This window comes from Callionymus lyra, chromosome 6, assembly GCF_982586985.1.
Source record: "Callionymus lyra chromosome 6, fCalLyr1.hap1.1, whole genome shotgun sequence".
NCBI classification, from domain to species: Eukaryota; Metazoa; Chordata; class Actinopteri; order Syngnathiformes; family Callionymidae; genus Callionymus; species Callionymus lyra.
Window position 1 is genome coordinate 7,576,526 of NC_141823.1, and position 24,307 is coordinate 7,600,832.

The 24,307-nt window shown below is 37.7% G+C and overlaps 2 protein-coding genes across 3 annotated transcripts; both read right to left on the reverse strand.

The window, feature by feature from the left end:
- Positions 1-682: 682 nt before the first annotated feature.
- Positions 683-9,600, reverse strand: LOC148076297 (H-2 class I histocompatibility antigen, alpha chain-like). Its single transcript, XM_087793361.1, has 6 exons — positions 9,453-9,600; positions 6,441-6,701; positions 5,896-6,174; positions 4,310-4,606; positions 2,956-3,061; positions 683-2,318 (listed from the first exon to the last, which is right to left on the reverse strand). The coding sequence occupies exons 1-6, from the start codon at positions 9,502-9,504 to the stop codon at positions 2,144-2,146; spliced, it is 1,170 nt and encodes a 389-aa protein (XP_087649487.1). The 5' UTR covers positions 9,505-9,600; the 3' UTR covers positions 683-2,143.
- A 568-nt stretch (positions 9,601-10,168) lies between these two features.
- Positions 10,169-23,045, reverse strand: tpma (alpha-tropomyosin). Of its 2 annotated transcripts, XM_087793363.1 has the most exons (9): positions 22,903-23,045; positions 21,500-21,625; positions 17,502-17,635; positions 16,695-16,812; positions 16,549-16,619; positions 15,660-15,735; positions 15,512-15,574; positions 14,231-14,300; positions 10,169-13,577 (listed from the first exon to the last, which is right to left on the reverse strand). In XM_087793363.1, the coding sequence occupies exons 1-9, from the start codon at positions 23,014-23,016 to the stop codon at positions 13,495-13,497; spliced, it is 855 nt and encodes a 284-aa protein (XP_087649489.1). In that variant the 5' UTR covers positions 23,017-23,045; the 3' UTR covers positions 10,169-13,494. The 2 variants fall into 2 exon arrangements, with proteins under 2 accessions (XP_087649489.1, XP_087649490.1); XM_087793364.1 differs by lacking the exons at positions 21,500-21,625; positions 22,903-23,045 and adding an exon at positions 19,313-19,451.
- Positions 23,046-24,307: the final 1,262 nt, after the last annotated feature.

Consider the following 24,307-nt stretch of genomic DNA (forward strand, 5'->3'; position numbering starts at 1 on the left):
ACATCTAAACATTACATGTTTCAATATTGATACTAATAAAGTAAGCACATCAAAACTATTGAGATTTAAGTAGAGTCATTTCTAGGCGGAATTTCCAAATTAGCTATTTGTGCATATTGGGCATCTACAGATTTCAATTACTGGTATATAAGCATAGCCAGCATCATAACAAGAAGGCTAACAAACAAATATAACCTTTAACATTAATTAGCCCTTCATTCATTACCTTGATAGAGAAAACATAGCATACCTTTATCTTTGGCTCGTTTCTCCTCTTCTTCTTTTCTTTTTTTCCTAAATTGTGCGCCTGATGGCTTTGACCTTTTTCTGTCCATCTCTCTCTGTTTATTTGGCACTCAACAATTATCAGAGACCCCATCCCCCAACGCTGTCACTCATGTTCAGAAATCAAGACCAAACCATTTCACCTTGGTGACAACTTAATCGTTTTTTTACTTATTTTCGACCAAATTATAAAAAAGAAAACGTGCAGGAATTATAAACATGTATATATAATACTATGAATGAAACGTGCGTTATATGGAACAAATTCATCGTGTGACTGATTTTATATTATCCCACCATGCCACCCCCACCCGTCCGATCATTTGGAGAGACCCAGAGGTGAAGTGTCCCCCGCGCCCCCTCCTTTCTTCTCTCACTCACAGAATCAGAATCAGAATCAGAATCAGAAAACCTTTATTAGTCCCGCGAGGGGAAATTCGGTTTAACAGCAGCAAGAGAAATAAAAACACACAGAAATAAAAACGAGAAATAGAATAAAAGATAACTCTGCGCTATATAATATATACACAATCATATTTACATAAATAACAAGAGGTGCAGTTAAATAGTTATCTTGGTGTGTTCTTGTTGTGGAGTCTGATGGCAGCAGGGAGGAAAGACCTGCGGTACCTCTCCCTCACACACCGGGGATGGAGCATCCTATCACTGATGGAGCTCCTCAATGCCCTCAGTGTGTGCTGGAGAGGGTGAGACAAGTTCCTCCTCATGGAGCCCAGCTTGCTCCGCATCCTCCCTCCAGTCACTTCCTCCACAGGATCCAGGGGGCGCCCTAGGACGTAACCGGCCTTCTTAATAAGGCTGTCCAGTTTAGCCCTATCCTTTGCTGTCATGCTGCTCCCCCAGCAGACCACACCGTTGAAGATGGCAGAGGCCACTACTGAGTCATAGAATGACTTCAGGAGTGGCCCCCGAACACCAAACGACCTCAACCTCCGGAGCAGGTAGATTCTACTCCGCCCCTTTTTATAAAGAGCAGCAGTGTTATCCACCCAGTCCAGGCGGTTGTTGAGGTGAACACCCAGGACCTTGTCAGCGAGCAGCTGCTGCAGGGGGCGCCAGATCGCCTCATACAAAACCGTGCTGCAGAGGCGCATTTTAATTTTTGTTATCAAGCGCTTGTGCCGCCCCCCGTATGTCATGAAAAAATGCCGCCCCGGGCGGCTGCCCCTTTCACCCGTACCTAAAACCGCTACTGCATGATGCGCCATAGAAAACATAGTCCCTAAGCTTTTGAACAATCTTCCTCTCTCTTTGCGCTTGATGGATCTACTGACTCCTTAAAGAAACATCTTAAGACGTTTCTATTTGTTCAGGCTTTTCCTTGATTTTCTGGAACTCTTGTGTTGTTCTCAGTATTATCTTGACCTTTAAAGTATATACTTTATTGTTTTGATTGTTTAAGCGCTTTGTGACCTTGGTCTGGAAAAGCGCTATATAAATATAAATTACTTACTTCTTTTTTTTTTTTTTTTTTTTTTTTTAGAATCCCTTATTAGTCCCGCGAGGGGAAATTCAACCATTCACACATACTGATGGGAGTAGGCTGCACACTTGCGCCAAGTTCACCATCAGGAGCAATCAGGGTGAAGTGTCTTGCTCAGGGACACAACGACACAAGCTTGTCTGGAGCTGGGATTGAACCTGCAACCTTTTGGACTGCAGGCAACCACTCTACCATCTGAGCTATGACGCCCCTACTTAACTCACTTACTTAACCTACTTCCTTACTTAACACCACAGCATATTCACGGGCAGGAGTGATTGTAATCTTCTTCGTCGTCTTCACACACATCAGTATCACTTCCACTCATAAGGTGCATTCGCGCCATCTAGAAAATTAGGCTTTAGTCCGGAACACATCTCCCCTGTTGAAAGAGTCGAGTATGCTTGGGTGGGGTTCCCAGGGCACCACATGTGTGTTGGCATGGGCATTTGGGAGCAGGGTCTTCAGTGGCTCCAGAACTGCCTCAGTGGGAAGTTGCCGGAGAGAGGAAGCAGCTGTTGACTGTTTTCTGGAAAAGAAAAAAACTTTAACTATTAGAAAGTTAACTGACCTTCGTAGAAATTGAATTATACTGATATCTGTTTTTAAGTTGTGTTGACGTATATCCGCGCCATCATAATATTTTAATTTAACATTTCAAATGCTGTTACGTTGAATTCCTTAAAAAAACTTCTTTTTTTTAAATTAAATAAGAAGGGCGCATTTTTTTATTGAATACTTAAATTCAAATATTTAAATATTTTCAAAATGAATTACGTAATTTTCCACACATTTGGTTAGATATGTTAAATTCAATTATTTTTATTTTTTTTTCTAAATTCAATATTTTTTAATTCGTAGCCTTTTAAATTCAATATTTAACATTAACACCGGATCTTGACTTCACTTATATTTGAATTCACTTATTAAATAAAAACAAATTCAACCTTTCAATTTTTGAATTTTTGAATTCAATTATTCAAAAAACGAATTCAACGGCACAATATTTGAAATGTTAAATTCAACCATTCTATATTCTGATGTTACTTAAATACTTCCATAAACTTGTCAGGTCATCAATGTTGTTTAACATTGTGTCTCTTGATCTTTGTCAACTTCTGGATTATTTGTCCAAACTGAACTTAAGTCTATTCCTGTTTTCTCACCTGTTGTTGTTCTTCTTGTAGAACCAAAGGACTCCGATAAAAACAGCAACAGCAACAATGAAGGGAACAACAACCGCTGAGGCATTGCAATTGTTGGAGGTCGGTTCTGGTCAAACATCATGAGAACCATTAGACACCAGCTCATCATCAGAACAAAAGTCTTACATCAGTCTTACATCAGTGGAACACGTCACTGAGTCTTTAATTCAACATCAGACGAGTACAACGTCCACTGATGTTCTGACGACTCAGCAGAAACTTCTAGTTTGAAAACTCTTCATCCAGAGTTTAGTGTTTGTAAATCTTGTTTTGGGAAATGACTACAGTTTAAGGGGTTGCTGTGCCTCATGAAGTGCAGAAGTTCATTTATACAGTATTTAAGATGTACAATATATGGACATTTTCTGACAGTTTATGAATTTCCATAAATTGTATTATGTTTGTGATAAAACTGTTAATGTTTGCGATTCCTGGTTTGAATATGTTTTCATACTAATTCATTGTTTATAAAAAGGGAAAAACATCATGTCTGCATATTTGGGAGTGGAGCATTGAAACATTATGAAAAACAATATTGGCTAGAAAAATATGTTGGATGTAAAAACGAAAGGCGGTTGCTTAAATATATTCACTAGGTTTTATGTGGTTTGGCTGCTCATGTATCTATGTCAATTTTCTAATATTGTTTACAATATCATTTTTTCAATATTATTTTAACTTTAAAATTCCAATTATTTTCTCTCAGCCAATATTTATTTTCCAATGACAATTTTAGCTGACTATGTTCAAACCCTATTGTATGAGAGTTCATATTTGTGATCATGTGTGTGTATTTATGTGTATGTTTGCATTGTATTAGTCTGTGCATTTATGTGTGTTGGGTTTTTGACTTAACTATTAACTAATTTGATGCTCATCAACACTTAAATAATAAGGACCTCCTTATTAATTAGACCTTAACTGATCCTGACACAGTTCATGGTTTAGGAAGAACAAGGTCAACTAGAAACATATGGATATAGGTTGTTTTTTTTTATTATTCAACCAAAAATATATAATGAAAGTGTTTTATTTAATTTTCAATCTTTTTTGTGTTTTGTATTACAGGACATTTGTGTGTGTTGACATTTACACAATGAGTCAAAACAACCTTATTCTAACTGCAACTTTCTTTTGATTGAAGCAATTTTTTTAATAATAGCAACCTTTTTTTAATCGAACAATACTTTAAAAGAGAAACAAATCTACCTCCATTCAAATCAGTTTCATGTTTGATCCTCAAATCAACTTTTAAATCTAAACCAAGGCTGGTCACGACTGATGTCATGAAAGTAATCAAAGTGTTCAATCTTACTGTGAGGTAAAATGTTCTCTCTTTCCAGTTTGAAGATCAAATCTTCTTCAACACCGGCGAGATGGAACACACAGTTGTACTTCTCCAAGTCTCCAGACGGGTCTGACAGCTTCAACTCGGCACTCATCTGGAAGGTTGTGTCATGGTTGGGAAGAATTTCTCCAATTTCAACACCTTCCTGAATCTCTTCTCCATCTTTGGTCCAGAACAACCTGGCTGCTCTAGGGTAGAACCCTGTAGCGTGGCAGACGATCGGAGAGAACAAAGTCTTCTGGAGGAGAGACACTGATGGAGGCTCTGGAGAAGAGAAACACACATTGTTGATGAAAAATATATTTTGTATCAGTTTGAAAACATTTATTAAAAGAGAGTGTTAAGTTGTGAGTGATTATATGAATTTATGACTTTTATAATTATCATTTAAGTTTGTGTATTATAGAGTTTCCCAGGTCCCCTGTTTCCCCCAGATTCCCAGGTCCCCTAGCAGCTTGGCGGTGGATGTTGCAACAAACCCCTGCATCCAACCTCCACTGGGCGGACTTCTGTATTCCAGCTGCGACGTCGTGCTTCAGCGGCCAGCTCTGTATAGCGCAGATGTTTTCGCTCATAGGCCTCGTCCATGGAGTCCTCATAGGGTATGGTTAGCTCAACGATGTTTACCTTCTTCAGGTCTCAAGAGTGGTGGTGGCTACCTCTGGAGGGAAAACCAGTTTCCTGCCCATGTCCGCCAGGAGTTTCCAGTCTCGTGCTGGGCACAGCTGGTCTTTCTCTGATGTTGTAGGATTGCTCCTGGCAGGTGTAGTCCCTTCATGGACAAAGTTCATTGTTCGTGAGGGTTAGATGTCGGCAGTGGTAAGGAATTGGTTGATGACAAGGCTTAGATTCTTTGCTTCCATGGCCCACACATCCCTTCAGCTCAGTCTCCTCCTTTCAACATTCTCCCACCGTGTCCACTGCCCCTGTTTGCCAATGGAGACTGCCTTGGCCCGTTCCGGAGCAGAGGCCTTCTTCCAGACTGGGCGGCTAGTTGCCAGCCCAAGACCTCCTCTTCCTCGCTGAACATTCCCCACTGAGAGCGGATGTTGTCTCTTCCACTCCTCTTGCTGGTTTCCACTTTCGCCCAGTGGCCAAGGTTGATGCATTCTCCCTCATCACACAGTCTTTGGACTCGTTCAGTGTCTGTAGTTGTGTTTTCACGCACATGAACTCCTCCGTGAGACTGGTGAGGGGCAGTTTGAGGACACCGTCTCCGTAGAGGTCTGTTGTTGTTAGGCATCGTGAGCCACTTTTTGATGTAGGCTGTGACTCCTCTGTCCAGCTTCTCTACTGTTGAGATCAGAACCTCATAGTCTTTGTCTTTCAGGATTGCGTCATGAGAGACGAAGGAAGACAGAGAAAGTACTCACACACAGACATGTCAACATTGAGAAATTAACACAATGTAAAAACAACAAACATTCCTACTTTTGTCCCAGCTATCCTGGGAGGGATCGCAGAGACACCATGGACAGTTCACTCAAACATGGACAGATGTTTGACTGTCAGGAAATTGAACAGTAACAACCCGTTAGGTCATGTGACTCTACCTGTTCTCAGCAGGAGGTTCTTCCCGTAGTTCAGATGTTTCTTCAACCAGACAGAACAATACCTGGCCAGATAATCTTGTTTTCGTTTATTAAGACCTGAATTATCGTCCAACTTGTGTTTAGTGATGACAGCCTGTGGTTTTGCAGCGATCCATGTGAGAGTCTTCAGGTTGAATGATAAAAAGTCTTCTCCATCGTGAACATAGTCTTCATAACCTTTGACCTCTCCCGTCTCATCATCCCACTCACAGCCAGACCTCCTCTGCATAATGTGAACACCTGAGAGAGAGAGAGTGTTAATAGTGTAGGTGTGTATGTGTATGTGATCGTGTGCGTGCGTGTTTGTATGTGTGTGCTTGTGAATACACGTGCAAGTGTGTGGTGTGTGTGTGTGTGTGTGTTTGTGTGTGTGTGTGTCTGTGTGTTTGTGAATACACGTGCAAGTGTGTGGTGTGTGTGTGTGTGTTTGTGTGTGTGTGTGTCTGTGTGTTTGTGAATACACGTGCAAGTGTGTGGTGTGTGTGTTTGTGTGTTTTTGTGTGTACCTCCAGTCTGGTTGAATCTTTTGTTAGCAACTTCAATGTCCTTCTTGCTGTTTTTAATGTTCATCTTACAATAATAATTGTTTCTCTTTAAATATTCTGGATCATCATCTGTGACTCCAGTCATCCAGTCCTGTTTGAGTTCTAATCCACTGCTGTCACAGCGACTGAACTCAACACCGTCCACCAAGCCAACCTCCACAAACTCTTGTAAAGTTGAATCTCCAGATGATGCAAGTGAACGATAGGTGAGTGAGTGAATCGCTGCAGAGAAGAAGAAGAAAGTGAATTTTAAATCTTAACAAATAAAACAGTCTCACTATTTTCTCTGACGTTGAAACATTAACACGTGTTGATGTCACCATGTCAATAGACAATGTTTTAACGGTTGCAAATAAATGGGTAAAACTATCATTTTCATGTCAGGTTTTAATTTCTTAATCACAAGAATGACAACATGATGGACTTGGATCTTTCTTTTTTTTTCACAAACCTCTACAAAAAAACAGTCAATAAACAACATTTGGTTTTAGTTTCATTTAGTAACAATTTACTGGGTTTTTCTTTTTTTGTAAATAAAAGCATAGAACCAGTAGAGCATGTTGAAATAAAAATGATAAAACCAATTCGTTTAAGGACAGATACTTTAAAAACTTGTAATCAAGTAGAGTAATGAGATTTCTTATGACATAATTCTACTTCTGGTCACAATTAATAATAATAGAGTATTACCATTAAATATGAAAAAAGCAACAATTGCAGTATTTTAATTATAAGAACATGACTTTATTTATTCTTTTAATAATATATTTTCCTCATCTTATATACTTGTATAAATAAACAATAAACCGGCATAAAGGCACAGCTTTAGGTAAAAACTTCTGATCAGTTAATCATAAATGTATATCTATATCAGAATTGTTCTTAAATTGCACTTTTAAAAAAAGGTTGCGCAAGACTGTGACCTCATAAATGTCACGCCTGTATTTATGTTTTTTTCCCAGTACATTTTCCCTCTTAGCATATACAGTATATTACATGTAAAAATCAACACATTAATAGTAACTAAGTAAGACTTATTTGTAGCGCCGTTATCTAATCACTTTAAGTTAATGATGGATAATAATTTTTATTATGCTCCTTGTTTCATTCCAAATTAAATATATTTTAATTATACTCTTATATACATCATGTTCATCATGTATATACATGTCACGCCTGTATTTATGGGGTTTTTTTTCATTTGAAAGTCGGGACGATCCAAGAAGCAGTCTGTATTTCAAATTGTGAGTAAGTAACTAAGTAATTTTTATTTATATAGCGCTTTTCTAGACCAGGGTCACAAAGCGCTTAAACAATCAAAACAATATTCAATAAAGTATATACTTTAAAGGTCAAGATAAAACTGATAACACAAAAGGAGTTCCAGAAAATCAAGGAAAAGCCTGAACAAATAAAAACGTCTTAAGATGTTTCTTAAAGGAGTCAGTAGATCCATCAAGCGCAAAGAGAGAGGAAGATTGTTCCAAAGCTTAGGAGCAACAGTCTGGAAGGATTTCTCTCCTCTGGTCCTGATGTGTTCAGGAACCATCAGTAGATTCTGATCCACAGAACTCAGAGCCCGAGCTGGGGTGTAAGGCTGGATCAGATCAGTGATGTAAGGAGGAGCCTGACCAGGAATAGATCTGAAAGTAAGAACCAGAATTTTAAAGTTGATCCTGAAAGGAACTGGAAGCCAGTGAAGAGTTTTAAGGATCGGAGAAATGTGAGTTCTTCTACTAGAGCAGGTTAGAATTCCGGCTGCAGAGTTCTGAATCAACTGCAGGCGAGACAGATCCTTCTTGTTAAGACTTGACAAATAAATTGTTACAATAGTCCAGACAAGAAGACACAAAAGCATGGATTACAAGCTCCAGATCATGTTCCGACAACATTTTCCTAAGTCTAGAGATTTTTCTCAGTTGAAGGAAACAGTTTCTGGTCAGTTTTCTGCAGTGTTGAACAAGAGACATGTCTTTATCAAATACAACACCCAGGTTTCTCAGGCTCAGGTGACAGACTGACCTAAGTCACCCAAGTACTGACTCAACCCTGGAACCTTATCATCAGGAGAAATCACCAGATTTTCAGTTTTGTCCACATTTAGCTGTAGAGTGTTTTCACTCATTGTTTGATTTCTAGCAAACAATTGACTTTCAGCCTCTGGGGCTCAGTTGGATCAAAAGAGCTGAGAGCTGGATGTCATCAGCAGAAATCTGATAAGAAACATCAGGAAATCTCTGAATGATTTTATAGAGGGGAATCAAGTACAGCAAAAACAATAAAGGACCCAGAACAGAACCTTGAGGGACTCCACACATCAGACCTCATTTGATTGGCAGATACAATAAACTGCGCCCAGAAAGGTAAGATGAGAACCATTCTAACACAGACCCAGACAGTCCCACTTCATCCCTCAGTCTTCTCAGCAGGATCTGGTGATCAACTGTGTCAAAGGCTGAGGACAGATCCAAAAGAACCAGAACAGTGAATTTACCCGAGTCAGCCGACATCATGGTGTCACTGGACACCTTCAGTAAAGCTTTCTCCGTAGAGTGATGTTTACGGAAGAAATTGTGTTCTTGTTTTGCTAACAGAGCTTGTATAGTTTCCAAATTAAATCCTACAATGACTTGAAATATAATGATTAGATATTGTAACAAGACTTTGGACAAAGTGAGTAGAATAATATTTGAATCAGTGGCGGCTGGTGAAAAATATTTTAGTTGGGTAAAAAAAATATATATATATATATATATTTTAAAAACTAGTATTACTAAACTAATAAACTATGTTAATTTAAAACAAAAATACTAAAATAAATAAAAGATAAAACGATAAATAAAGTGAAGAAACAGTCAAATCAGTGGGAGGGCGGCACCCCAGCACTCCCTATGGGCCAGCCGCCACTGATTTGAATGTGGTTTAGGTGTCAGGAGAAGAAACAACGTGAAGTAAACAGAGTTTATCATTTACCTGCATTAACAGCACTAGTCCCACAAAGAGCCCAAACAAGGAATATGCTCATCTTCAAACAGCCTTTAGGAGCTCGGCTTCAGCAGTTGTTCCATCCAAGTCAACACCTGAAATGTATCCTGTTCTAACCCATCCCACACGCAAATAATCAGAACCGAAAGCAACACAACCGGTTTGTCTTTTACCTGTTTAACCTGCTTTAATGCTCTAACATTTCATTTGAAAATAGAAGAAAGAAGCAGAAGCCTTTTTTAAAGATAAATATTTGTCAGAGTAGAATAACAAAGGAAACTATTGACAATATAAACCAACAATAAAAAAAAATAAAAAAAAGGTTTAATGCAATTGCAGCTCGGGCTCTGAGGTCTGTGGATCAGAATCTACTTATGGTTCCACGCACACGGTTGAGGACCCAACGAGAGAAATCCTTCCAGGCTGTTGCTCCTAAGCTTTGGAACGATCTTCCTCTCTCTTTGCACTTGATGGATCTACTGACTCCTTTAAGAAACATCTTAAGACGTTTTTATTTGTTCAGGCTTTTTCTTGATTTTCTGGAACTCCTGTTGTGTTATCAGTTTTATCTTGACCTTTAAAGTATATACTTTATTGAGTATTGTTGTGTTTGTTAAAACGCTTTGTGACCCTGGTCTGGAAAAGCATTATACAAATAAAAATGACTTACTTACTTACTTACATTAAGAAAATCAACAGTAACATTTTTGATTCAATCATTTATTTACATATTCAAGTTAAAATGACAAATTGAGATGAAAGACAAACGCACAGAAAAGAAATGGCTGCAGCAACGACATCCAGTCATGACGTAGTTCAGAACTCGCATCATAAATATGAATGTCAAAAAAATGAAGACAAATTTCACACAAAAGTAAAAAATAATCAACTTCATGAGTTTTATTCATGATGCATGTACGTCTTTCATGAAAAGTGCAAATTGTCCACACGGAACAAGACAAACATGGAGTTCTTGTGAAGTTACAGTGCGACAGAAACGGAGATGTTTCTTCTCCAGGGTGAGACGGAGCCGGCAGCAGGCAGTCAGATCAAATGTTACACATCTCCATGAGCGTCTGATCCAGCATCTGCTTTACGCTCAGGTTCTCCGCTTTAAGACGAGTGAGTTCATCTGTCGATACAGCAGTGCAGACGTTACAGGGCGTCAACAGAAAGTCCAGCAGAGAACGAAAGACGGTGTTAAGACATGCTTCATAGGGACATGTCTGCAGTCACAACTGTGTCTGTCCAGACGTTACAGAAGGTTCAACTCTCCACGTACAGTCGGGGCTCAGTCCTGATGGAGCGAATATTGAACATTTACGCTACTTTAAAGAAGAGTTTTAAAATATTTTCTTTATGACACTTTCCTAATATAGTGTCTTCAGCAGAAGAGTCTGGTTCTGCTCAAGGTTTCTGCCATGGTTTCCACTCACCATTGCCGCTCACTCTGATTGGCTGGGATCTTTTTTCTCCTACATAGTATTATTTAAACGTTGACCTTTGCATTGACCAGTGTTTGATCTTGACAGTCAAACTAATGTTCCGAGAGGACTCAAGGATTTTCTTTTTAATTGTCATTCCATTCGCTGAGTTACTCACAGCAGAAACAAAACAATAAAAACAAGTTACAACTTTAAATAACCTCTTAGAAGGAAGTAGTAACAAAAATAATGAAGCAGCCGCTTTTGTCTATCAATCATTGCTGAAAAAACATGTCATGTAAATAACCCTTTTAGAACACATGTGTCAAACCGGTCCAGAAAAGGGCCAGGGTGGTGTAGGTTTTTGTTCCAACCAGTCAATCACATAAAGTTGAACCAATCAAGCGCCTGAAGACAGTAATCAATTAATTGTCAGTCAGGTGTTGCTTGTTTAAGCAGGACAATTTCAGCCCTTGAGCAGATTGGATGAGGGCCGGAAAATGTGTTATTCAACCATGCATGTTTAAAAAAAACTGAGAATAAAAGATGATTTTTATAGTAAGGTTTTTTTTTGTACGTAGTTTCAATATAAACAATTGTAGATATAGAAGATTCTTTAGAATTATTTTGACTCAAGTTAATTATTTGAAGATTTGACTTACTCAGTCGAAAAGTGAAACAAGAAAAAAGGAAAATATGGATCAAAGCAGGAGGAGAGTGTTTGTTTTAGTGTGTCTGTCAAAATAAAAGCCGTGAGAGCTACACATGATGATCTACAAGCGTGAGAATCTTTGAGCCCCGACCATAACTGTGAATCATTTTAACCTTGAGGTTTCTTTCAACATGCATCCCAGGGAAGTTTTGGTTGGACTTCACTGCAGGTGACAAAGAACAACGACTCAGGCCTCGTTTAGTGCTACTCTTAGTTCGTTGGTGAGGAGGCGATTTTTCTCAAGCTGCTTGTAAAGGTGGTCTGGACAGTCAGGGGGCAGTGAAGGAGAAGAAAGAGAAAGATGTTAGTAAAGAGGATAAACACATCAAGTTACAAGTGCCACAAAGCAGCCAAAGTCAGGTTTAGTAAGACAGCGAGCGCAATGTTAACGTGACTAATCAACCTGTTCTACTGGTTTAGAAGTGGAGAGTACTGTATTATTATCATACTTTGTCAATACAGGTTCTCTTTGTTCCAGGTCATGGTTATCAAAGTGGTTAATCCAAGAGGTTTCTAAAGTTCAAAATGAGCTTCCTAAAACTCTACAGAGTCCAGTTGTCTCTCTTTTCACGAAGGAGACCTCCAGAGGGATCAATAACGTTTTTTCTATCTATCTTTTTAATCACCTGGATAATAAGTTGACTCCATTTTCTACTTTATTAAAATAGATGAAACTTTTATTTGTAAATCTACTTTATTTCTATTTAGAATACAAATGAAAGTTATCAGCACACTTTTATGTACGCTATATACACAGAAATATTTCTTAGTTATAATAAATTAAACAAAAAACTAACTTTATTTAGTAAAATAAATTTAATTGTATGTCTGTATGTTAAGACGCTTAAATGTCTTTTTGTTTATGTTGCTTATTTTGTCGGACTGAAGTTATGAGTCGTTTTATACTCTACAGCAGGCGAGTACAGGATGACACAACGTTATTGACCACTAAAGGTCCACATTCAACAGGATGTGATCGGGCGATCGATAAAGTGCTACATCACTAACAAAAATAAACAAATGACAAGCATGCTTTTTACACCTCCTATTTTACTTGTACTTTATTGCACAACCGGGTAATTTTTGTGCACATTGTAAACCTCTACTACACATCCTAGGTAAAAGTTTAAAAATATAATTATACATCTATATCTGACAACTTACACCTGCTTATATTCCGGTTAAGACCCGACGTTTTCTCATCAGACGTTAACATATCAGCTCTATGACAAAGTCATATAGATCAATCAATTGACTTTGTTACTAACAGGATTACTCGTAATCTCTTAATTTTACTTTGTCTTTGTGACTGGATTAAGAGTTCAATTCAAGGTCTTCCAACCTTGCTACCAATGAAGGGAAAAGTGAACAGGGGGGTCTTTCAGAGTTTATTCAAAACTAAGCAACAGAATAAATTAAATCATGGAAGAAAATAAAAATAAATTATGGAAAAATAAAGAAAGATGGCAGGAGAGGGGGGAGGGCTAGCATGGATGGAAGAATGTTTATTTTACACAACATGGCTCAATGATCTGAACGACAGATGAGGAAGTGGATGGCAGCAGCGAGGAAACAAAGAGAGAGAAGAGACGGAAATAAAATCTGGCCCTCGCTGCACGGGAGAGGAGATGATGACGCTCGACCAGCGGGTGGCGTTGTAAGGGTGTGAAACATTTAGCTGTTGAAAAGAAGAAGAGTTGGATGAACAAAAAAAGAAGAAAGAAATGGTAGAGGTAAAAGTGAAGGGGGACGAGAGGGGATTTATGTTGTTATTAAAGGTCGTTAGTGGGATTCTAATGAAACACATTTTAATTCATTAATCAAGCGTGGCACCAGGGGGCGCCATTCTACTTCACGGGACTAACAAAAAACGCAAACTCAAGCATGATGTGATTTACATGGAGGTCATGTCGTTGAGGGCGTGGTCCAGCTCCTCGCTGATGGCCTTGTACTTCAGTTTCTGGGAATACAGCTCATCTAGAGTGTGGCGGTTATTGTGGCGTGACAGGTGAAGTGAGGGGGAGGCAGAAAGAAAAAAGACAAATGAAGAAAAGGCAGGACAGAAATAGGTGTTTGTAGCAGCTGCTGGTGTTCCAGGCAGATTCCTGAGGAGTCACTGAGGAACTGCCTCACATGTTCCGTGACCCTAGGGAGCTCTGGACCAGCTGAGGCTGGAGTGACAGCTCGCCGGAATGTCAAGCAGCGCGGAGGTGAGAATGGTCGCTGCCAACATGAATAGTAATGACGCCTCGGTCGAGGATGAGTACAGAGATTGTTGAGCCCGAGCGAGTCTATGTGTCACTTGATGTCTCCGTTTACCACCACACTACCTCAGTAAAACTCAATCTCTTTCACTTATCACAAAACTTTTTTTTTTTTCACAGACCAATGAAATGAATATTAAGTTGAAGATTGTTGAGTTTTATGAGGTAATTAACATCTTTGTATTGACATCATTTTAAATATAAATCACTCACAAATATTTTTAAATTATATAGTTATTAGTTTCCATCACTGATTGTTATATACATTTATGTTCTAAACTGTGAATTTAAGTTTATAGAAGGATCATTTAGGATTGTTATTTATCTCAAAAGTCTTTAAAAAAGAATAAATAAACAGGTTCATACCCTCCAGGTCATCGATGGTCTTCTCAAGTTTGGCGACTGATCTCTCGGCGAACTCAGCACGAGTCTCGGCCTGAGAGGGAAAGAGTCGGTCGTCAGTATTTCTACACAAACTCGTCATGAATCGAACACAAACAAAAATGTAGCATAGTTGTGTAAACACAGGAATATATTCAACCAGTTAATCTAGTTAACCTGCACATCTTGATTTAGTGTTAACATTTTAGCACCAAGGTCGATAAAATCTATATTATCAGAGTAAGCTATCCATCCATCCATCCATCCATCTATCCATCCATCCATCCATCCATCCATCCTTTCATCTAAACAGATGAATGATACAAAACTATGTTCTTTACAAACTACACCATTTGTAAGTTTCACCAAGTTTGAATATTTAAAACAGATGGAGAGACCTAAACATTACAAATCAAATGAACATCAAAACTATCAGCTTTCAAAGGTGTGTAAATACAATGACTAAATTATAGATTGATGTAATGGCACATATCAATACATTATTATTACAAAATAAAATAAATATTAGGAGAAAAAATCAATTGAAAATGACATTAGTGGACGTTAGGTAATGCTGTTTTTTCATATGTCATGTGTAAATCTCTTTGAAAATAAAAAACAAAATTTGTTAAAACTTCTTTTAAGTACAACATTTTAGGAAAATTAATATTGAATCAAATTAAAAACATTATAAATAATGAAAATTCAATCTAAATTATTATGGAACAAAAATGCTGAAAGGATATAGCTTTTATTTTGAATACAAATCAATTAAAAGGAAATCGTGCAAATTGAAAATCGATTCAATAAGGTTTAATAAAATAAGTAAACAAACATCTGATGAATTAATAGATAATAAATAGAGAAGATGAGAAAAAATGAGATATTAAGCCTTAATAAAAAGAAAAATTTGAATGTATTTGAATAGTTTTTAATAAAATTAAATAGTAATCAAATAGAAGTGTAAATGAAAACAGATGGACTGTTTATGTTGCAACTGTAACTGTAGCAACAAAAACTTTTCTTAGTATAACTCATGAGGTGAAAGAAAATACAGGCAGTGGGTCACATGGGATCTTAGATCTTTTCTTTGCAGATTTGTATTTAAAGAAGCTCCAAATGTGCACGATTATGTCTAACAGCGTGACGTAAATGTGTCTTATGAGGATCACATTATTTCTGCAAGTCCAAAATTAACAATTAAACAGGATTATGTGACGACATCTAATAATCGATTTTGCATTTGTAGATAAAAAAGTGACTCACCTCCTTCAGCTTGTCTGTCAGAACCTTGATCTCCTCCTCGTACTTGTCCTCCTTCTGCGAGTACTGTGGTTGCAGACAAAGACCAGGGTCACACACAGTACTCAGAAAAAAAAAAAACAGTCGTTCTACTGCGAGTCTGTGGGTTTACCTTCTCGGCCTGAGCCTCCAGAGACTTCAGGTTGTTTTGCACCGTCTTCAGCTCCTCCTCCAGCTCTGAGCACTTGCTGTCATTTTATAGGTAGAGACGAGATCAATAAAACACACATGTGCTAATAACACAACAAGATCTGCCCTCGTTTCAAGAAAATATATTATTACCCAAAAACAAGCTGGACTTAAATTAAATAATTAAAATAAAATGGAAAATTGTAATAGGTGACAAATGACACACTGAGACTCTAAATGTAAAATACACCCTAAAATGTACCTGCAGAATAAACTTCTTAATAAATTTCATTAGAGGCGCATCGATTCTAAAATACACCCCTTTACCTTCCCTTTATTCTTCCCACATTGAGGAAATTGAAGTTGTCACAGAAGTTGACAAAAAACAATAAACATACAGTCAGAACACATTAATAATGACCAAACAAGAATTAAAATTAGGAAAAATAATGTAATAACATTAATTAATAAGAGAACAACAGAAATACTTGTAGTTCGTTTAATGTCTTTTTTTTTTGTTTTAAAGATTTAGTAATATTATAAAATATTGTTTGTGCGGAGACGCTTCGCACAGAAGAAACAGACGAAAAAAGAAAAGAAAATTGACAGCAATTTGCATTGAGAAGTTTCACATTAAATTTTCTGTAGTCCTAAAGTATATTAGTTTAAAATTGATTTGCAGGTTGCAGTAATATAAACATATCATTTTTGACCTCATTAACGGACTGAAGACAGTTGCCATCATGGGAAGAAAGATGGATAAGGAAACAGCCTGATACGTTTCATCAGCATGAATTAAATCAAATTAAAAAGTCCAAACTTAAAACGATAGACAAATATTTAAGGCATCAGGACATGAGTTTCACGTTCACCTCTCAGTGAGCTCGGCGCGCTCCTCCGTGCGCTCCAGATCGCTCTCAATGATCACCAGTTTACGAGCCACCTGGAGTCAGAACCAAGACAGCTCGAGTACAAACGTGAAACACAGTCTTTCACTTCACAAAAGAGACGCGCTCACCTCCTCGTACTTGCGGTCGGCCTCCTCAGCGATGTGCTTGGCCTCTTTCAACTGGATCTCCTGCAGCTCCATCTTCTCCTCGTCCTTCATGGCTCTGTTCTCAATAACCTTCATGCCTCTGAGGAGAGAAAGACGCTTTTGAAAGTAGCCCAACGTCCACACCAACCACTTAACAATCTCTGCTGGTGGATTACAGTGAGTGCACTGAAGGATTGATACTCAATAACCCACCAAAGCCTTAACACAAATAGACATGTGTGAAAAATACTTTGCTGTCTTCACTTCAAGTATCACTTTTCAGCGCCAAGCTGCAATACACCTTCTCGCCAGCAGGGCAGCTTTGTGCAAAGAATGGTTAGACCAGGGATGAGAAACTATATGTACTTGTATATCATTTAATTTCGTTTATTAATTTAATGTTTCACACTTTAAATTTAAATAAATAAAAAAAAGCTATTATGCAATAAAATCTATTGTATAATATTTGATTGGATTTTATATACATTTAAAAAACATGACAAAAGCACTACGAAAATTATAAATCCAATACCAATGAAAAGGAAAAATAAAGGGATTTGTTTTAAATAATGATCTTTAACAAGTTAGATGAACAGTTTAACCATTTTAACCTGAGGAGATGGAGTCAGAGCCGTGTGTGGCCCCAGGTCTGGGTCACACAGTCACTAACATCTCACCATTAACTAAAGAATTTTCTCCACCATCAATATTTAAATACATTTTTCCCGATCATCCATCAGTGCGGCAGACTCATGCTTGAAGTGTGAGTGACAGTGGAGGACGGCCCACCTCTCGCTCTCATCTGCAGCCTTCTCAGCCTCCTCCAGCTTGGTCAGGGCTGTGGACAGACGCTCCTGAGCTCGGTCCAACTCCTCCTCAACCAGCTGGATACGTCTGTTCAGGGAGGCCACATCGCCCTCAGCCTGGGGGAGGGGGGCAGACAGATCAATACACGACTCCAGCCTCGACTAATTTTCGAACCGGATGCACGATAAAGTGGACTTTTAATGCGATGCCCGCTTTCTTCGCTTGTTTATCAAATATATAAACGTATAATCAGTCGTCAGCGAAGAGTTATTTTTTCTAAATAAATAATTTCAAATGGTTGATTTTTACCGAACATTATTTTAATTAAAAATACATCACATATTCTAAAGTAATATATAAACAAACTCTATGAACAATTTCCCATTATAATAATTATAATGTTTTGTTTAAATGTATAAAAGTATTAATTATTAGTAGAGTACATTTTATCCCAAAACTTTGAGTGCAATAATGTATATTGAATACAACCTTATCATAATTTATACCACTTTTCTTTAAAAAAAAAAAAAACTTCTACTGTTAAAGTACAACATTGTTGGGACAGTGCTTTACAATTCAATTTTGTTTTGTGTCTCTACATTGCTGGTTGAAAACATACACAATGCAAATACTTTTTTATCATTATCGGTTAGAATAAATAAATAATAATTTAAAACATATTAAAATAAATAAAATGTATAGATTGATAAATAAACAAATAAGAATAGAAAATAATTACCACCAATAGAAATATATTTTCCGTATGATCTGTACCATTAATCAGTAACAGAGCAAAATAATTTTAAACATTATAATTGGGAGGCTATTGCACATCATGATTTTGAATGTTTTGTTGATCCAGCTATTCATATTTGGTCATGAGGATATCAAAATACATAAACTCACACTGTAGAAACATGATGAAAAATGAACTAAAATAAGTCCCCATTGTATTGCTTGTTGGTGCCATTATTCCTTTTTTATGTACATTTTCGAACAATCATTTAAAATTCATTGAGGAATCATTTCAGCCTGTTGTTTAACCAAGTTTTAATTGAACTATTGATTGAGTATTAATGCTAGCCTCATACTTCCATAATAAAAATACAACTTCATACAGATATTGTACCAATTTAAAGAAGTTTGAGATCAAATGAGACTCCCAGTCCGACTAAATATTGAAAAAGTATTTCTTAAAATGTCAAAAATCCAAAGATGGAGTAGGAAACTACTGTAGCAACTGATCACCAGTGACAGTACCAAATATGAATCCTGTTGGTCAGAAGAACACAAGAGCTCTGTTCCTTCACAACATTGAACAAGCGAGCATCACAGCTCGACCACAGAAGTGACACAGAAACATGTCTCTGCTCGAGTCTGAATCGACACTCGACTCACGATGCCTTTCTTTGGCTCGTTCTTCTCAACACCAGATGGTAGTTTAAAGAATCTTATTTGGTCGAGGTTTTAAAAGTATTCGAACACGTGATGTTAAGAGTTAAGAGTCAGACACGTCGATGGATGTTGATGTTTGTCTCCCAGTGAACATGATCTCGTAGCATCAGCTACTTCTGTCTGGGACGTGAATCGGCCTGTTTGTTTACTCCTCAAGGGTGGGTCCTTCTCTCCTCCATCCTTCCTCCCACAGTGGGCTCTCTTCTCAACACCCTGCACCTGATCCCGAGCCGTCTGGGCCCCCAGCACCAGCACCAGCACCAGCAGACTTCGCTGCGAGAGATTTGCGGCTAATACCGTCTGTGGCTCTTAATGGTCTTAAATCCTGAGCTTCTTACTGTTTCCCTCGCGCTTCTCTCCAGGTTCAGCTCCCGCTGCAGCACCGCCGCCCGGTCCTCCGCCACGTCCGCCTGCTCCTGCAGCGACTTGATCTTCTTCTTCACCGCTTCCAGAGAGTTCACGCCGGCCATGTTTCCCCCCGAGTCTCAGCTAAGCTAGTGTTGCGTCTGCACCGTGAGTGAAGGAGCGGCCGCAGCGACGACGTTCAACTTGAGGATGCCGCTTGATTGATCTCTCCGCCCCGCCCCGCCCGCCGGTGATCAAGCTGAGGATGACGAGCGCCCCCACCGGAAGTCACCCGCCCGTCTCTTTTAATGTGTCACTTCATGAAGGAGAACTTCTGGACTAGATTAGCTTCCATTATTAAAGTCACCTGACATTTGATTTAAAAATATTTATGAGGATATAATTGTTTTTTTTCTTCTTAGAAGCGCACCCCCTGTCGGCGACATTTGTATACGCAGGAATTTAATTGAATAAATCAATGGAGTAATTGGGATTATATTGTTTTATAAACTGTTTCCAAACGGTCTCCGTTACCAATACATATGTGAGAAGAGAATATGTAAAAAGTTTCAGAAAAAATTTCAATAAAGTTCTACCTAACCTAAATAAAGACCATATATTAGCATATCTATTTATCTTACATAGTGGATGATTTTTCTACTCTTTCTCTTATTTTTTCTTCTCATATTTGGTATTGTTTACTGCCAACGGTGTAAAGTTACTAAACCGAGATAAATTGCACAATACTGTCCCAAAATGATGCACTTTTAAATAAAGAATTCTTTATTCTAAAAGATAACCAAGTATTTACTATTAAAGGTGTTCAAAGATTGGAATATGAATCATAAATAATGATACACTAACAATAAAATACAAATATGAAAGCAATAAAAGATGTTCTGTTTTAATTTAAAACACATTAAGATATTTTTGGCAATGTTTCTTCATTTGTGAAAGACTTGAGAACCGGGGTCCCCAAACAATTTTGCTCATGAGGGCCGCATAACTTTCCCATGCTCTGAAGGGAGGCCTGGGTCTGATCAGTATTATTTGTATTATTATTTTCAACGAGTGATTGTTCATCATGTGTTATCATCGAGTGGTTAAAGTAAGTATATCCTGGTTTACTCCAGGTACTCACTCCAATACAGCAGGTGGAGTGACTCAGAGTTAATAAGGGATGTAATGGATCAAACCATTTTCAAGCTAAAGGGTTAAAACTGTTGGTTTAAATTGTGTACTCTGCATGTTCTGAGCTTGTTAAAATAGACATTTGGTCAAAATATATATATTTTTAATTTAAATTAGTTTTGCACCACTTAGTAAAGCTTAACAAAGCTGGTTTATTCTTAACAAAGTCTTAAAAAATGTCCTATAAGAAATGTAACATAATTGTTTATACGCTCGTTTTTTTTTTCTATTGCCTCGTCATCTCCTGCACTTTACATTTTAAAGAACAGCAAGGAAAGGTTAAAGGTCAACTATTTTAACATTAATACATTTATTTATTTATTATGTTTAATTGACACAAAGGGAATGAAGGTGAAATATATGTGATGAAATGTTATGGTTCACTCAACCATCAAATGAGGAAAATAAAATTCCACTGACTCTTAATATAGTTGATTTAAACACACAGTATTTTTGTTTACTTATAAGTCAAAGACACGTTACATATTGTTACTATTTAACATTTAAAATAAATAATTTACTTTTTTTAAATCAATTTAATTTCTTTCTAATGTATTCATTCTAGGTATTGTATTGAATATGATTTGTCTCTGAGGTTTTCTATTTTGACATTTGTGACCACAGTTCTACTCGTAAACTCTTATTTTAGACTTTTTTTTTATTTCTACTAAAACAATAAACCCCGGTGTCTGCTGTGACAACATCAATTATCACTGGACAGACACAATAACCATCCTCCCTGTAATCTGGTGTGAAAGCTGAAGCCTGTCACAGACTTAACAGGCCAAACACGCTTGTAAATTGTGCAAGAAACCCGACACTTGACCTCAGGTTTGTCCTGGAAAGCACCGTGAAGCCAGACAGATGTGACCTTGCCATATACAGAACAAGCAAGAGCTAAATTTAACGTCTTTTCCTACACCAGCCACTTCAAGGATGTGAAGGATGGTCTCAGCCCCTCGTGTCATCCCTCCTGCCAACACACTCACATCTGTAGCCTTCTTCTCCGCCAGCTCCAGCTTCTCCTGGGCATCCTTCAGAGCTTCAGAGTATTTGTCCAACTCATCCTCCGTTGACTTCAGCTTCTTCTGCAGGGCCTGCAGGTCGTCCTCCAGCTGGGAGACGGAGAGAAAGATGTGTTTTCAAACTTTTGATAGTGATTGTTAAGGAATTAGTTACAATGACTATTTGAACTCCATAGATATGTTTATTAAAACAGTCTAATTCTTATGCATGTAATGTTTTTCCTGGTGCAAAGTTGAACTTGTTTGAAATATTTGAAATTGCTTTATTATTTAATTTAGCGAAGGAATCGAACCACATGTATGGAACATATTCCTGCAAAAATAAAAACAGAACATGGTGATCATTTTTAGCACAGGCGTCAAACTGGTCCAGGAAAGGGTCGAGACAGTTTTGGATCCAACCAGTCAATCACATAAAGTTGAACCAATCAGGCGTCTGAAGACAGTGATGAATTATTGTCAGTCAGGTGTTGTTTGTTCAGGTCGACACCTGATTGGTTAACTCATGTGTGCTTGACTGGTTGGAACAAAAACCTGCACGTCTCTGCTCTTTTCTGGACCAGTTTGACACCCCGGATTTTTAGGATGGATTAATGTGGAGTACGGTGGCCCAGAAGGTTAAAACAAATATACAAACAAGATAATGTATATCTCATGAAACAAGATTACAAACTCATTAAACAAATGTACAATTTCAGGAAATTCTAAGCTTGCTTTAGACTTAAGTGGGGTTTATTTTTTAATTTTGTTTCATACTTTGTTTCATAGTTAGTTAAATTGTTTCAGACTTTTAATTTTTTATTTCAAATTTTGTAAATTTGTTTAAGAACATTTTTGGTTTGTTTCAGAGTTTAAAAAATAACAACTAAACAGAGATTGTCCATTTGTGTCATAGTTTGTCTAAATGTTTTTACATGTTTTCACAGGTTGTTAATTTGTTTTAAGGAAATGTTCTTTTCAGAGTTTGAAACTTTTATTCGGACACATTCTTAATCTCTTGTAAGAGATTTGTTTCAGGAAACTTTGATAATTGAGTACATTTTTTTTGCACTTCTGGGTCTTCTTAGCATCTGCAATAATTTGTAATTCTTAAGAATTTGATATGTATGTCACTTAAACTCACAAATGATTAAATGTTGATCGATCCAGAAATCCGAGAAACGTTTGGAAAAGTCTTATCAAAGTAAAATAATGTAAATAAATAATGCCAGTGATATTTAAATCCTAACTACGTTAAGCCACGTAGCAGCAGTGGTGAGTCAGGTCAACATCGTGCTGAAGAAGCACAGTTTTACGCACAGTTTTACGCACAGTTTTACGCACAGTTTTACGCACACTTTGGCACCGGCGCGTAAAGGCGCACACACCTGTTTGCTTCTGTCCTCCGCCGCCTTCTTGTCGGACTCCGCCTGCTCTGCTCGGTCCATGGCGTTCTCCTTGTCCAGCTTCAGCATCTGCATCTTCTTCTTGATGGCGTCCATGGCGGCCTAGAGTCGGTGTGTGTCCGCACACGCGAGAGAAAACAAGGGGAGCGTCTGAACCTCAGGGGTGACCGAGCTGGAGTGCGAGCCGCGGATCCTCTCCTCACTGAAGTAGGTCTTCTGACCCGTCAGTCACTGGACACCCGACACTTTTTTGGATTCAACAGCAGCTGCTCGACAACGAGGGTTTTTTTCTTTTTCTTTTTTACCCTCAAAGTCGCTCCGTGATTCGCTTGTGCGCGACATTTGACCACCTCACTGACCAAAGATGGGGGACAGGGGCGTCAGGGGGACACGCCCACTCCTCACACGCGCACCTCCTATTTCTGACAGCCTTCAAGTGTCAAGAAGAGTGAGTGAACCCCCCAAACTACACCCCACCTCTCCCAGAGTCGTTGTGAACTGAGGGACACAGTGGTACAAATGTCCCTGTTGTCTTGAATCATCATTGTTTCACATATTTGTCACTTTTATGTATGATGTTCTGACGTCATATCAAGGTCACGTGATGTGCAGTTACCTGACCTTTGGCATGAATAAAGAGCACAATATGTCAACAAAAAGTTAAATTAAAATCATCAAGAAATTAATTTAAACTAGTGTTGTTTTTAGAATAAAATGGATGTCATTTAGGAAAATCAAACATAAAAAATATATATTTTTTATTATATCACATTCTTTATTTATTAAAATACTTGTATTACTCTCAATATAAAATCTAATGGGCAAATTAATTATTAATTATTTTCATATTTGCTAATGAAAATATTTCCAAGATCATACTTTTCTGTTTTTTAGTTGTAAATTCATAAACGTTTTTAAGAGTGATTTAAATCATCATTTCAAAATAAAGGCTTCTAAATATGAATCATTTAGGATAAAGTTCAAGATTAAATTAGGGTCAAAAACACGAACGATCAAATCTTATCATCGTTAATTACTTTAGCAACAGTATAAATACGTTTATTTTCAAACACGAATCACAAAATAACATATTTTTGAAAGTACATATATATGTTTTAATCTATTTATTCCTATAATTAAACCGTGAGCTCATCAATTATTACAATAAAACATCAAACATTGTATGAAAAACGTTTTATTTTGTTGAGGCGTTTATGCAAAACAAACTTTCAATGTAATGTCACTTAAAAGTTTCAAGTTTTACAAGGAGCTGCGGGAGAGTGACAGAGGTCACCTGAGGTCAACACGCTAACACGACCCTCTGTGTAATCCAGAGGCTCGTGTGTCCGATAATCCCGTGTGAAAGTTCCACGAGGACACGACTCGC